Raw genomic sequence first — 14,875 nt, 5'->3', positions numbered from 1 at the left:
AAAACGGTATTGTAAATTATGGAGAGAAAAATTCATCAAAATTATTTAGAAAGAAACTAACGTGGAATTATATCAATTGATAGTATTTTGGAAACCTTGGAAAAATCCGATCAAAAAGACATCCTGTTCTTTTAATGCTAAAAAGAATGTTTTTTGTCTTCAAAAGAGAAAAAAAAAAAAAAAAAAAATTTCCCTTTTTGTTTCTGGGATGTAAATTGGGAAACCTTACAATTTACATAGGTGATATCATCATATCAGTATTCATATGTGTCCGTTATACGTGATAGATACGAGACATGCCTATTTCGAAGACTTATGTAGTACATTACTTATGTCTAGGCTAGCTTGAGTCCTAGAGATTGATTCATACTGTATGAGTTTCATATTCAAGGAATTTAAGGGTCAAAACTGAATAAGATAGGACACATTGTCACATTAGTATAGAGTAGAAATATGACAAGAAATTTCACCTTCTGAATATATTTTAATTATGTATCAATCTTATAAACTGTGTTAAAAATAGACAAATTCATCAAACTCTGGCGATTTCAACAGATGTCTTGAGAGCTGCAAGAAGGCTCTTCATGATTCTGGGCTCACCAAGCGGCACCTTGTTTTTGAGGGCACCTTTTCTAGTAGCTCTGAAAGTTAAAGGGCCAGAGTCGTTGCTGCCTGTTATTACTTGACAATCAATGTACACTCGAACTTGTGTCTTCCCATCGTCGATTTCCACAAAGCCTAGCCTTACCCCTCCTTCAATCTTGTCAACCTGTTATAAACATACCATATTAGACAGACAAGAAATTTGAAGAACTAGCTCCTATATCATTCCCTCTGCCAGGACATTACACTCTATAGGATGAAATTTGCACGTGTTTCATGAATGTTTGTGGCTAGTGCATATATCTCACACTCACAGCAGGAGAATGGCACATGCCTGTGAATGCATAACACTCTGCATCAGGGTAAGGGCTTTCATTTTCTCCTACCAATGGCAAGTATTTCACCTTTGTGGAAACGATGCTTTATGGACTCAATTTGTTCATTCTCTACCAATACTGAAATGATGGCTAATAAAAAGAAGTCTGTGTTTATCCCTAGTGGTATGAACCAGCGTGTACTTGACTAAATTGCTGAGATGTCTAGTTTTGGGATTGGAGCACTTGCATTTAAGAATTCAGGTGTTCTGGTCAGTGTCTAAAAATTAACTGCTAATGATTGTGGTTGTATAAATGTATAATCAAGAAGATGATAGAAAGATTCAAGGTATGGAGTTCAAGGAATCTTCCCTTCGCTGGTCACTAGAGTTTTAGCGTATTTTGTGTTTCTGAGTTATGAGCATCAACTTCTATTGGGGGCGCCGGTCTTTATTCTCTCAAGGCTATCTTAAAGAGAATAAAAACCATTTGTAGATCCTTGTGGTCTGGACAAAATGACAGTAATAATCCGGGATCTATTGCCTGGAACAGTTTGTTTTGCTCTAAGTGTCATGGTTGGAGTATTGGAAACATATTAGTGCTAGGACATTGCTAGAAAGGCTGACAAATTGTGGGTGAGATGGGTACATGCCATCTATATAAAAGGGGATTGGAAGGAATACCAAGCTACAAGTAGTGCTAGTTGAGCCATACTAGGTAGATTGCAAGCAAGGCAAAGGGCTAAAGGCTATTCAAATTGAAGACATGTGGAACTGAAAAATGCGCCATAAGGTAATTGAATCCCACAATCACTTATTTATAATTGCGAGTTCAGTAACCAGTGCATACAGAGGTGCCAAAATTACTGATATGCACATGCTTCTAAGATGGATTGACAGAACTAAGAAATCTCAGTTAATCAGTTTAGAAAGAGGGTCAAGATAGCAGCAGTGGCAGCTGGTAGTGTACAAGAACAGGGTGGGAAAGAAGTGAAGTTCTCGTGAACATGAAAGTGCCTACCATTTCTTCGGTTATCAGGAAGAAAGCATCCCAGCTTAATAGAGATAGGCTGGAGGAGGAATAATTCTGTTTTCAAAGCCTATTTCCAAATCTTGTTGTGTGATTTACAAAAGGTGCATTTTTCAATTACATAGTTTCATACTCCAAAAGTTATGTATGCTGAACAATATGGGGGAGACAGGACAGGTACCCACCTAGAGGTTCTGGACTTGGGGGTAATGCAGTAATATGTTATACGAAGGTGAAGCAGTGAAAACTGCTCGTAACCAGTAAATCGTTTGTGCACTCCTACATTCGATTTTGGCAATCCACCTTGTGAGTGTGGTTCATAGATTTGGATGATTGGCCTCTCACAGGAAATGTTCAGACCACCCTTTGTATTATACTCCCTCCGTCCTTAAATTAAAAGTCTCTATCTCTTTATTATGTGAGTAATAAATGCTAGAAAGAGGCTTTGTATTAAGAAACGAAGGGAGTATAAACCAGACCACCACATTATGTATGACTTTATGTACACCGTAATAGTATTACACTATCACAACATGGCATAATATTTCTGTTATGCGCAACACCCTTAATATATTGTCGTGCCAAGTGATCATTACACCTCTATATCACTGTGATTTCAAACACTTCAAAGGTGAAAGAAGATTCAATTATAAAACTAACGAATAAATAATATAAGTGATAGAGTATATAATATATTCCTGGGCCTCAACTATCAGATTAAGTTTTTGGTTGAGTTGGTCCTCTAACATGGTATAGAGGTCACGATATATTCTTGGGCCTCAACCATCAGCTTAAGCTTTTGGTTGAGTTGGTCCTCTAACAATAAGTTTAAATTCAGGACACTAGGAATGGATAATTTTCCAACTATTCCAAAATAAATAATAATACAAGGAATAAAAAGAGGAACTAACATGACTAACCTTTAGCGGAACAGGAAGTGGCAATTGAGCTCCTTGGTTCAGACTGTTTGCCCACTGTTTATTAATCCAATAAATGCCCTCAATAAGTCCAAACTTCTACTTTTAACAAGATATATTGAACGAATTTAACAGGACCTCCAATATCTACATTTGTCCGAGAGAGAATGTGCGAATAATAGTGGATTAAGTCAAAACGTTGTAATTAAAAAAGAACGGAAAGAGGATTACCTGAAAGAGTAAAGTCTCAAACCTGGGAACATCAGTGTCTGAAGGCAACCTCATGGTTCCAAGAGAAACACCCTCTTCATCATCACCGCCGACACCGCCATTTTTCCCAGATGACGATTTCACCACAACCGGCATATGCCGGTGGCCGGAGAAAAACAAGGAAGAATTAGGAGAGAGAATGTGATTGGCATTAGAATTACAAGTGAAAGAAAGTGAAGTTGAAATGGGGTGATGACCTGAAAACAGACAGTTATTTGACTGTAAAATCTGTGGGTTGAGTACTTGTCTAGCAGTTGCTGAAGCCATTGGCCTCTTCACTGAATTCAATATTTTATTTCTTTTTATAAATTGGATGGAAACTTTTATGGGAGGATGAGAAGTTGATGGCTAAGAGGATAGGATTTTGGTGGACAGTTGGACAGTTACGAACAGAATTAGATTTTAAGGCCTTGCCTGGAAAAGGTATACTCCGTAATAACTAATACTATCTCCGCTTTATATTATTTGCAACGATTTGACATAAACTAGAGAGAAAAAGTATCTAATCATTGCAAATAATATGAAACAGAGGTAGTAATAATTATAATTATACAAGTAAATATTAGAGGTGATACAAAAATGATTTTTGTATATGGGTAACTAATACCATCCCAACTAATCCGGTTGCACACGGTCTACTGTGCACCAAAGCCACCAACTCCGATTGTCCCCACCACTAGCCTCTACCACCTTCACTGCTTGCAATAGTTGCAACCACGAATGGTGGTGAACGGATGGCTGATGAAGAGAAATTGTTACCTTCGAGGGCAGGGGGTGGAGGTTAACCCCATTCCAAGCATATGATATATGCACAACAATTGCCTCTTTAATTATTTAATTAAAATGTAAAAATGGTTGTGCAGATTCTTAATAGTTTTGCCTCAACAAATATTTAGAGAGATCCACTTATTGAAAAGTGTAAAGGTCAAAAACCTTTGGTTTTTGTACCTTTATAGTGTATAAGTTTATGTTATTAGACTCTCTCTAATGATGAAACTTGAGTGAGTTTTTTTTAGAAGAGTTTTTTGCAAAGGATATCAATAAGTTGGTATTTAAACTTAGCAATTCCAAAATAAAGTTGCTAAGTTTAGATACTCAACTTTGAGTCTTAATTGGCAAAAAGTATAGGCCCTTATCAATATTATAATATGTTTTGTAATTTATTTAAGTTTTAATTTTATTTTTTTAAAAAAAAATAAAAATAAAAAACTTAAAATATGATTTGGTGAGCCATAAAGTGACATTAGTATACTTTAGAAAGTCTCACCATTAGGAAATTAGACTTCACATGAGTTGCTAAATTGAGAAGTGGGTTGGGTATCACCATTGGAGGCAAAAAAACAACTCATTTTGTATTTCAATACTCAAAGTTGAGTGAGTCTCGCCATTGGAAATGGTCTTACTTTATGATCATTTTGGATAATTTCAGTTACCCAACCAGTCCATAAATAAAGGTCTTATTTGTCTTTTACACGTGTTTTTAATTAAAATAAACCGTCCAATCTTGATACAGTAGAATAATAAAGGTGAAACAGAGACACAAAGTACTAGAATATAATGTGCACATGTTGCAGAGGAGCATTTAATTTGAAGTGTATAGCCTGATGTTAACTTATAAACAAGGTTTCAGCTTATCACTGAAGCACCAATCGAACCACTACACAGTTTTCACAAATGTTCTTATAGATACAAATAAAAGTGAATTTATCCTCTTTATGTGCACAATATTACACATACTCCAATGTTCCCAACTTTCGCAACTCATCTGAGTGTTTTACAAGTTAAGACTTGAGATTTTCCAGATAATCTGTGATGTTGCTTCAACAGAGGAACAAAGTTTACCCCTAACAAAAATCAGAAAATCCTTTACAAGAGAAACAGATGCTCTTGGCATTCCTGCGGACCACCCACCCCATTCCTTTTGGGCTCTGTTCTTACCTTTTGCCTCGATAATCAAGAAGAACAAGCTTCAAGCTTTGGAAGCAAGCCTCTCCAGGCTCCAGCAATGCTGTTGGCCAAGTGTGCTTGTCCTTTGGCAAATTCATGAAATGCTACCCCCATATCTGCTGTTTTCTGTTCTTGAAAGCGAACCATCTCTTCATTCATTAATCGAACAATAGTCTCAAACCTTCTGGTTGCTTCCTCACTTTCTGCTTTTAGCTGCAGTGACAAAAAGCACTCTGGAGATACTGGGGATGTTACAGAGAAATTCAATCAACACCAAATTTACGCAAAATTTACCTCCCGATATTCAGCCTCAGCATCTCCATACTTGTCTGACCTTGTGAGCATGAGCTTATCTCTGGAGGTTAATCAAAACATTAGTGGGATTTAAGCAATGGCTCCATTATCAAACAGCAACTCCAGTTAAGACATAGTAATATGTGATTCAATAAGTAAGACAGAAATTTGCATTGCAAGCAATATGCAAGGATCCCAAGTCTGGACTTCAAAAGTAAAAGTAACATATTTCTTATAGTAAACAAAATAAAGGGTGACTGGTGTATGATGCTTATAATCTTAAAAAAAAGGATTCAAGAATCATACAGATTTATTTCCTTCAGTTTCACTGTTTCAGACAGCTCACAATGTTGCTTAAAGGAGGTAGCTCTCTCTGCTATAGTGGCCTGTTCAGTAAGTGCCAGAAGTTATTTGCAATGTTTCCAACAAATAAATGCGAACATTCAAGAATCAAGATGATATTTCATGTTTTTTATAAGAAATATAAAATTTTTCAAAAAAAAAAAAAATAGCGTTTTATGATTTAAATGAGCCAAAAGAAACCTTGATAGACTGCACAGCACGAACATAATCTTTCAGAGGTTCTTCAAAATTCATTAGTAGATGGTGGGCCTGCAAATGAATGAATAGCTTACTCAGATCCCCAACTAGTTAGCCACCGGAAAATAAATTAGCTTATGACTAAAAGCCCCATATAGTGGGTACATTAATTAATGTTGTAATGAGAAAACCCTGCCTCTGCTTGTAGCTTGATTGATAACTCTTCTGATTTTGTGCCAAGCTCAGCAAATGCCTTTCCAAGAGAGTCTCCCTCACAGGTACCTAAGAGCTTGACTGCCTTTCCAAAATCTGACAGTGATTGTCCCAGCTCTGGAATTGAACATCAGATATGGTTTATAATGTCACTGATTGCTATAGACTAACAGGTGTAGTAAAAGATACAGTGAGATTATAAAAAGGCCTCCTCTCACCTCTGTGCCTCTTAACAAGGCGAAAGGCATGCTTCTGTGCTTCCCCCAAGTGTTCTTCAAGCTCAAAGATATAACGTTTCATCTTCTCATACTCGGGAGTTGATTCTTCAACAGGCTTCTCCTTCCCTAAAACTACATCACTTACTTTGGATTGCATGTCCTGTAGAAATCAATCAATCAATCAATCAATCAATCAAAGCCTTAATCCCAAAAGTGGGGTCGGCTAACATGAACCAAATTTGATTATTCCGTGTAGTCATCAACATAAATCTTTCTCCTCCATCCCTTACGATCCAAAACTTCATCCTCACGTAAATCCATGCACTTCATATCCTTCCTCACTCCTTCCAACCAAGTCATCTTTGGTCTCCCTCTTCCTCGTTTAATCCCTCCATGGTCCCACTCTTCCACTCTTCGCACCGGTGCCCCCTCGGGTCTCCGTCTTACATGTCCAAACCAACGCAGACGATTTTCCCTTAATTTATCTACAATGCCCGCCACACCTACTTTCTTGCGAATAACCTCATTTCTGATTCTATCTCTTAAAGTGTTTCCACACATCCACCTTAACATGCGCATTTCCGTAACCTCCATCTTTTTAATATGCTCTTTCTTAGAAGCCCAACATTCTGTACCATAGAGCAACACTGGTCTTATGGCAGTCCTGTAGAATTTTCCCTTCAACTTTAAGGGAATGCTGCGGTCGCATAGCACTCCCGTGGCCGCTCTCCATTTAAGCCACCCTGACTTAATCCTGTGGGTCACGTCTTGATCAATGTCACCATTCTTCTGGATGATCGACCCTAGGTACTTAAAACATTCACTCATGGTCAAATCCTTTCCATCCAAACTCACCACTTCATTGCTTGTCCCCCTCTGAGTGCCAAAACGACATACCAAATATTCAGTCTTACTCCGACTTAGCTTAAACCCTCTAGATTCCAACCTTTGCCTCCATTGCTCCAACTTGACATTAACCCCATCCTTAGTCTCATCCACCAAAACGATATCATCTGCGAACAGCATACACCATGGAACCTCATCTTGAATTGGTCTAGTTAATTCGTCTAGAACCGTTGCAAAAAGAAAAGGGCTTAATGCAGACCCTTGATGCAATCCGATTGTAATAGGGAAATCTTTTGTCAACCCTCCGCATGTCCTCACATTTGTTGACACATCCCGATACATATCCTTAACTAGGTCTACATACCTTCGTGGGATACCTTTCTTCAACATTGCCCACCAAAGTATCTCTCTTGGCACCTTGTCATATGCCTTCTCTAAATCAATAAAGACCATATGAAGATCTTTCTTCTTTACCCTATAAAACTCCATCATTTGTCTTATCAAATGGATTGCCTCCATAGTAGATCTCCCAGGCATAAAACCAAATTGGTTATCTGAAATGCTTGTGCATGCCCTCAACCTTTGTTCAATCACCCTTTCCCACAACTTCATAGTATGGCTCATAAGCTTAATTCCTCGATAGTTAGAACAATCTTGAGCGTCTCCTTTGTTTTTATAAACCGGGACCAAGGTGCTCTTCCTCCAATCTTGTGGGATCCTTGTAGCCGTCCATATCTTGTTGAAAAGGTTTGTTAACCAATCAATACCAATCTTACCCAAACACCTCCACACCTCTATCGGTACCCCATCAGGGCCAACCGCCTTCTTAGGTTTCATCTTCCTCAGTGCAATCTCCACCTCTACTCTCCTAATCCTTCGCACATACTCCATGTTGATTTCTTCATCACTCATAGAGGATTGTACATAGCAGTTACAGGATTAAAGGTATACAAAATTTGACCAATATCTTTCTCTCAATCAAATAATATTCAGCCAATAAGCATTATATGGACTTGATTTAAACATTGGATTTCCATATTACCAAGGCCATAAATGCATTCATTTAATTAAGCTGTTTTTGACAAGGAGGCTTTGTTATGTTGATTGACCATACCTTGAAGATTTGCATTAGATCAGAAGGCTTCTTGAAAATACCAAGGTCTTGAGCCCTCACTCTCTCCATTGTCTGACAAATAGGAAACCCAACAGGATCATATATCAGTTTTCAGGATTACATGTAGCACAGTTGTCAGATTATAGTAGCGGTATACAATCCCAGACAGCAGTTGCAGGTCTTTACAGGCATAGCATAGTTCAAAGAAACAAGAATCTGCCATCAGTACATATTATAAACAACTTATTTCTTAACCAATCCTCTGAATATCTGAAGTCTTAACAATCAGCCTTGAAACATAAGAATGATAAATCCGCACAAGGACGAAAAGGCAATATAACATGTTACTATACATATGAAGCCTCATTCAGCAGCAATAATGTCAATAACTACAATCTCCAACCAGTGTACTCCCTAATTGGCCATGCAAAGGATACTACTCTTTCTAGTGAATGTTAACGACCCAGGCATAAGGCATTTGGTAATCACCCATGAAGCATGGAAACCATCTACACCCTTTATTTTGATATCCTAGAAACAAGAATCAATTCAAAACGCTGAGAAACGAGTACAAGTCCAGAAACGGGCAAGAATAACAAAAGTATCCTGCCCCAAACATATATAATCCAAATAAAGGGAAAATAACTGAATGACTTATCATTCAAACTTCTAACTGCAGTAAACTAAGGTCTGTTATATCTCTTTCACTCTGCTCTTGACAGGTGACTCTGATCTCACATTCTCAATCTCTTAGAACTCTCACTTAGTCACTCAGACCCACATCAACCTTCACAGGGTTGGTCTGCAGTCAACTCAAGTTTACTAGCCAGTGCATTTTGTAAGATCCTATCTCTCAGTTTTCACACGCTCAGCCTCCCACAAAATCAATGGAGGCTCACCAAAGAGACCACATGAAGCTAACTGCTTTCCCCCAACCCTTGAAGCTTTACCACCATTTTTCTTTCACTGTCTGGGTCAAACCTCTCAGCCAAATTAGAAGAGAAGCTCTCCGGCTCTAGCTCTATCTCCTGCATTAAATTTAGAATGGAGGCCCAAAAATTTGATCATTGAAACTATCGCAAATCTCCCAACTAAATTGATGACTAACTTGATCTTCACAGCCTCTCTCTTTGCTTCCCTCCCTACAACCCACTCTGCCCTCTTGTTAGATCATTTTGCAGATTTGGAATTCAACGGCTAAGTGATAATTTTTTGATATATTTCACATTACTGTTGCTTACTACTGTATTTACTATTTGGTACATTGACGATTTTCAATTTTTCTTCTTTTATTCTACTAAAATGTCCTCATATTGAACTTCTGGAAAAGTGAGGTTTTTCCATCTATGTTCTGTGCTAAATAGACAACCTCCTATAAGATGTCTGAACAGGTGACATGGCTGATTGCTCTTGCCAAAAAGGATATACTTTGTTTGCACTTTCTCTGATAACAACCCAGATAAAGGAGAGGATAGTGACTTTATTATCTCGTCAACTAATAGCATTTTCAGTGCCTTCAAATATCAAACCTTATCCTGCTACGTATAGCTAAAAGAATCCCATCCTATAGCTCAGATACGCTATGTGTTACATATGGACTCCACCTATAGCAGATCAAGGTCTTGCAGGAAATCAACAAACATATTTCTACAGGTAAAAATTTATGTGAGACCTTGGGCTTGCCTGTGTAGATTTACCAACTCTATAGCTTGGATGCTACTCATTGATCCATACATTAGCCACCCAAAAGAAAATTAAATAAATACTCACTCTGTTTTTTAATTAATTTACTCCCTTCTCTTTTCACGGAAACCAAGATTTGCATTTAGATGTACGGAAGAGGGAAATAAAATAAAAAAATTGTGAAGTGACATTTAAAAAATTTTATTTGTGAGAGGAAAAGTGGTGGGTCTCATTTCCAAAAACAATAAGTTGTAGGTGTGTAAATTGAATATTCAAAAAAAAAAAAAAAAAAAGGAAATTGAGTGAATTAAAATAAAACGGAGGGTGTAAATTAAATAAAATAAAAACATGAGTAGTTCTGCAGATTTTCAACTGATTAGCTAAGCTTTGACATAAGGATGTATTACAGGAGGCATTTAATGGAGGAGAAGGTGTTCATAGACTAGCCCTACAAAAATTAATCAGAGCTTTAACAGAGCCTTTGGCTAGCCTGTAGCCTGTTGACAAAGGGGCATGATCAGAAGAAAAATAATGAGAGATTTAGAGTACGGCATGAAGGCCATGAACAATGAACGCACTGTGTTAAACATATTAAACACACAATGAATCAACGCAGTAATCATAAAGATCAACAGAAATGACACCAAGTGAAATATATAACACCATTTCAACAGCTATGAAAGCACAATTTTAGACAGATACAGTAATAAGTTTCTCGTAATTATTTGCCCGATTATAATCCAGCCATACTACTCTTTCAAGAAGATTAACTAATGCAATAATATATGGCATTTATGTGACAAAATCAAGCAACTGACCTCTTCATCTGCCTGCAAAAATAACCTCAGATCATCACTCAGGCGAAGTTCAGGATGTGAAGCTATCCGGTTAACAAATAAATCCAAACCTTGACGCCTCATTTCAATGAATTCGGCACTAAAGCGAAATTTCTCTACAAAAGATAAACAAAATCATATAAAGCTTTGAAACCAATATGTAAGCTAATCAGTCCAACACTCCAAGTATTAGCATTTAGCAGCTCTGTCAAAAAGTCCAACAGGTTTTTAAATAGGTTAAAGAATTAACGAATTCAAAGAAAGTTTTTTTTTTTAAAAAAAAAAAAATAAAATGAAAAATCTACCAACAAGTCAAGCATTGCGGATAAATTCCTCTATAAAGAAAATATTTTAGCTTATGTAGCTTTATAAAGCCCTAACATTTCATTTATTAGCTACAAGTAACTTGAAAGGTTTAATAATCTCCATTACACAATAGCCTTTGAAATTTAAATCCTCAATTTGATTCCATGTATGGAGCCTATCCTTTAAATCTTTTTCCCTATTCTTTTCCCCTAAGACATGATAGTAAGCCATAATTTGAGTGCTAAATAGCTGAAAGAAGTTTCTATCACAATTCCTCAAAAAGCTCATGACTAAGTTTCGCTGCCAAACAGCAAAAAATAAATCCGCATTTACCCAAAGGCAGTCAAAGCATGCATTATGTCTTCGTAAACTAAGGATTGAAATCACCACTTTTATGAGATTGCTTCAGCATCCCTTTCCAAAAAACAAAAATGTCTTGAGGGAAAGCCCTTTAACACAGAAACAATGCCCTAATTTTACACGAGACCCATACACTCCATCAACAGAGATACTAACTATGGTTTTCAATTTATTGTGATTATAGTTGTATAAAATTTCTATATACACTTCCTAAACACAGAATCGTATTAACAATGCAGTAACGAAGTTTTTACCAGTCAAAGAAAAGATAAAGCTTCTTTGACTACTTTAGTCACCTATGCTACATGGACTCGAGTACCCATATCCGACACGGGTATGTGTCTAAGTGCCCGACTTGGCTATTTTGTGAAGTGAAAGAATTCCTTGATTTTGAACTAAAAGTGAATTGTCCAAGTGTCATACCCATGTCCGAGTGTCGAGGGTCTGACATGGGTTTTAAGGTGAAATGAAGAGTCCATGTAACATAGTTAGTCACCATAACCAAATTTTTTATGCACAGGTGTAGCAAAGCACACATCATGGTGGATACAAAGAACATTAGCATCAGCATCAACATCATTAGTTTTTCACAATCAAGTAAAAGTGTAAAACCATACATAATAAATAAAATCCTCACCAACAGCACTTTTCTCTGGAAGAGGTGGTATAAAGATGCCTTTGTATCTCTCAAAAAGGCGATCACGTAGCCAAACAAAATCATTGTATCGTCGAATGACGATCTTTTCGGGCCCTTGATAATCTGGTAGATTTGTCTGCCAAACATGAAGATGAAAAACTAGCATATTAAGCTATCTTCAGGTTACATAACTTAAGCAAATAATATCTAGAAACTGCATAATCTTTAATCGTCCAATATCAGCAAAGGATCGAATAGATAATATGCGGTGGATTTTGCATCCCTCATAAGTTTTTTTTCTGTATGTCTGAGCTCATCCTCTCATAATGTTTAGAACTTCAAATCACCAAGAAAACAAATCAAAATTCCAGATAACAAACAACAGTAAGATCAATAAAACTAGAAGGATCCGATTTGTAATTTTTATCAGCAGACATACAAAAAGTATAAGCAGCAAAAGTAACCAATATACGCCCAAACCAATTGTGGGAAAAAATCATTTGATTACTAAAACTATGATGTCATAAAGCTAGCAAGGATAATTTTAATCAGAAACACATTCTTGTCATGTCCAAGAACATTACACATGTAACCACTAAGATATCAATAGTATAGAATCAACAACTTTTCATGTGTATGATTCATGTTCTCTTTGGTACAAACTAACTTTGCACATCTCACCATTGTATCATAAGGTTGCAATTTAATTAACCTTTATCCTACAATTTGTTACATATTCAAAACACAACTAGGAAATTAGAGAAAAAAAAACACAGATGTCAAGAGGACCCTTATCAACATCTAAATAGTTCATTTAATTGTGTCTACATTTCTACAACCTTGACAAAAATCTACAACTTTTCTATATAATTTTTAACACTTTCAAATTCCCCAAGGCAACATTAATATAAGCTTCTAATGCAGGTAAACCCAAATTACACTTACACATGTGTACTCATGTAGATCTCTAACACCCAACAGTCCAACACATTCAAAGACCCAATAGGGGAGAAGACGGTATAAGAGTAGCCCCCGAATTTTTAAAAACGTTCAGCACCATAAAGATTATTTAAAAGTGAAAAAAAAAAAAATATATATATATATATATAAGGGAAGGAGGTAAATACGCCCATTTATTATAAAAAAGTTAAAATAAAAGGTATAGTCTATTACAAATTCAATTCCTTCAACAGAAGGAGAACTTAGTGAAAACAGATTCTTACGCAAGGTTTTGGCTTGCAATTTACTAATAATAGTGTTTGTTATTAGAGTACGGCGGTTAATCAAATAAAAAGAGAGTGGCTTTACATCTCCTACTTGAGTGGAGTTCTAGTTATGGTATGATAAAACTTCCCAATGATACATGAAAATTGTGAAGAATCTGGCTAAGCCTCCTATACACTTCACCTACATGAGGAGCAACAGCCAAAAGGGCATATCAGACTATGCAACTTAGGTTGGTTATACAAGCAGAATGAATTGGGAAGGTAATTAGTTGAGGAAAAAAAGCATCTAGCAAGGGAAACGAAATCTAGGAATAACTTGCCATGCAACCTAAAACACTATACAAACCTTGCTTGCACCTCTCACAACACTAAACTCATCCACAATCTCACAATATGTGACTCAACTCAGCAGGTCTAAATAAAACATTTGACTTGTTGGGCTTGCCATCCTAACATATCCCTATGGCAATAAACTTTCACTGCAGATATGGTGCGCTAAAAGTCTCCATTTCTTGCAAATACGAGATTGGAGCTAATTCTGTGTAGTGAAAGCATTTAGACACAACAACTAACTTCGAAACTTATTTCAAAGTCCTTCGTCCAAATGACTGGGATTACCATATATAACAGCTCAAAAAATCTCCTCAGATCCCATAATAATAGCTCAAATCTAATAATCTACTCATCATAATGCACGAGGGCTCGAGATCTTTACTGTACCAACATCCTGGATTTCGACATAAGGCACAACAGACCAAACAATCACTGCTAACCAATCTTATCAATTCAACTCTACATCTCATCATACATACCTATTATGCAAATATACACATATATACCCAAAATTCAACATTATTCCAAACCATCACTCGGTAGTCCTTCATCAATCCACCAAAACCGAAACCCCAGCCTACATCTATTTCCACAACAAGACCTCAAATTGAATAAAAACAATTCTGAAATTGGTCAAAATGACTCACTTCAACGCAACAACATTGCCCCAATTCACAACAAATCTTCAGAAAGTCATCAAAAATTGAAACTAATCCAAATTATGATATTGACAACAACAAAACTATATTGAAGAATTACGAAATCAAAGCAGTAAAACAAAAAACCCTAATTGAGAAAAAATTGAAAACTTATACCTTAGTGAAGACTCTGTAAGAGATGTAAGCTTGGACGCCATTGCCTAATTTGACAGGATCAGAGACTGAAACTGATAGAAATGGTTGAGATTGAGGAGATCTAGGGCTTTGCGATGAACCTGATGATGAACTTCTCTGATTTTGCTGCATTTTTTATTTTATTTTTTGGGAATTTAATGAGAGTTTGATTATTTTTTCGCAACAAAATTGAAGTTTTTTTTTTGTGGATTACCAGTAATTGGAAAAGGAGAGTAGAAAAGTGGAAAATCAGTCGTTCGTTTTTCTGTTGGGGAAAGAAATTGAGTGACCCGATTTGCTAATCCATTATCTATTTGACTTCATTTGGGTCTTGGGTCGGATAATAAACACGTAAA

At 36.6% G+C, this 14,875-nt stretch overlaps 2 protein-coding genes across 2 annotated transcripts; both read right to left on the bottom strand.

The window, feature by feature from the left end:
- Positions 1–456: 456 nt before the first annotated feature.
- On the bottom strand, positions 457–3,507 carry LOC145572569 (uncharacterized). The gene is made up of 3 exons (XM_081631535.1): positions 3,095–3,507; positions 2,867–2,920; positions 457–769 (listed from the first exon to the last, which is right to left on the bottom strand). The coding sequence occupies exons 1-3, from the start codon at positions 3,398–3,400 to the stop codon at positions 533–535; spliced, it is 597 nt and encodes a 198-aa protein (XP_081487661.1). The 5' UTR covers positions 3,401–3,507; the 3' UTR covers positions 457–532.
- Positions 3,508–4,681: 1,174 nt separating this feature from the next.
- LOC145570605 (sorting nexin 1-like) lies at positions 4,682–14,758 on the bottom strand. Its single transcript, XM_081629730.1, has 10 exons — positions 14,502–14,758; positions 12,128–12,263; positions 10,807–10,940; positions 8,306–8,377; positions 6,346–6,505; positions 6,111–6,244; positions 5,918–5,986; positions 5,681–5,760; positions 5,375–5,435; positions 4,682–5,293 (listed from the first exon to the last, which is right to left on the bottom strand). Exons 1-10 carry the CDS (start codon positions 14,649–14,651, stop codon positions 5,087–5,089), a joined length of 1,203 nt encoding a protein of 400 aa, XP_081485856.1. The 5' UTR covers positions 14,652–14,758; the 3' UTR covers positions 4,682–5,086.
- Positions 14,759–14,875: the final 117 nt, after the last annotated feature.

Source organism: Chenopodium album, chromosome 12, assembly GCF_948465745.1.
Source record: "Chenopodium album chromosome 12, dcCheAlbu1.1, whole genome shotgun sequence".
Classification (NCBI taxonomy): Eukaryota; Viridiplantae; Streptophyta; class Magnoliopsida; order Caryophyllales; family Amaranthaceae; genus Chenopodium; species Chenopodium album.
The sequence above is the reverse complement of the archived record's forward strand: the minus strand, read 5'-3'. Positions and strand labels throughout refer to the sequence as shown.